The 546-nt window shown below is 39.2% G+C and overlaps 1 protein-coding gene across 1 annotated transcript; it reads right to left on the minus strand.

Moving 5' to 3' along the window:
* C922_05374 (hypothetical protein) lies at positions 1–315 on the minus strand (the record flags this gene model as incomplete). Its single annotated transcript, XM_008820945.1, has 1 exon — positions 1–315. One exon carries the CDS (start codon positions 313–315, stop codon positions 1–3), a length of 315 nt encoding a protein of 104 aa, XP_008819167.1.
* Positions 316–546: the final 231 nt, after the last annotated feature.

Here is a 546-nt window from a genome sequence, read left to right on the forward strand (position 1 = left end):
CTATCTGTAATACTCATACGTGCAAAGTACTGACATGCTTATGGTTTCTTTACATGAGGTGCACCTAACCGCCTGGGGTACTCCACTTAGCAGAATACTGGTTTTCGTCTGTAACGCTAATGCAACGCTCGGATTTAGGTTTAATACTGTTATGTGAAGTGCAGGGATATTCCAGAATCTTTGACTAAACAGTATTGACGTGTTTGGATTCTCAATCGTGAGGAATCCCAAAATTGTCATGGCACTGTTATAAGAACGTCCTAGTACCTCAGCTGTCTGCATGACCTCCAGTGCAATCATACTAAGGTGTACCATTATGTATTGTGCGTTGTGCCATAATGAATATCATTATATTCAAAATAGTATGTTATGGAAGAGTACGAGTCTGCCAGGAATATCGTCTTGTCAAGGGTAGTTTTATGTGGATTATACTTCTATTTAAATAGCACGGTTCCTTAATAAATATTTATGCTTTGCAATGCCAATATGAGGAGAGTACACACGAATGTATAGTATTGATATCTGGAGTTAGCTGACGTGTGTGGC

This window comes from Plasmodium inui (genome assembly GCF_000524495.1).
Source record: "Plasmodium inui San Antonio 1 unplaced genomic scaffold supercont1.62, whole genome shotgun sequence".
Taxonomy (NCBI): Eukaryota; Apicomplexa; class Aconoidasida; order Haemosporida; family Plasmodiidae; genus Plasmodium; species Plasmodium inui.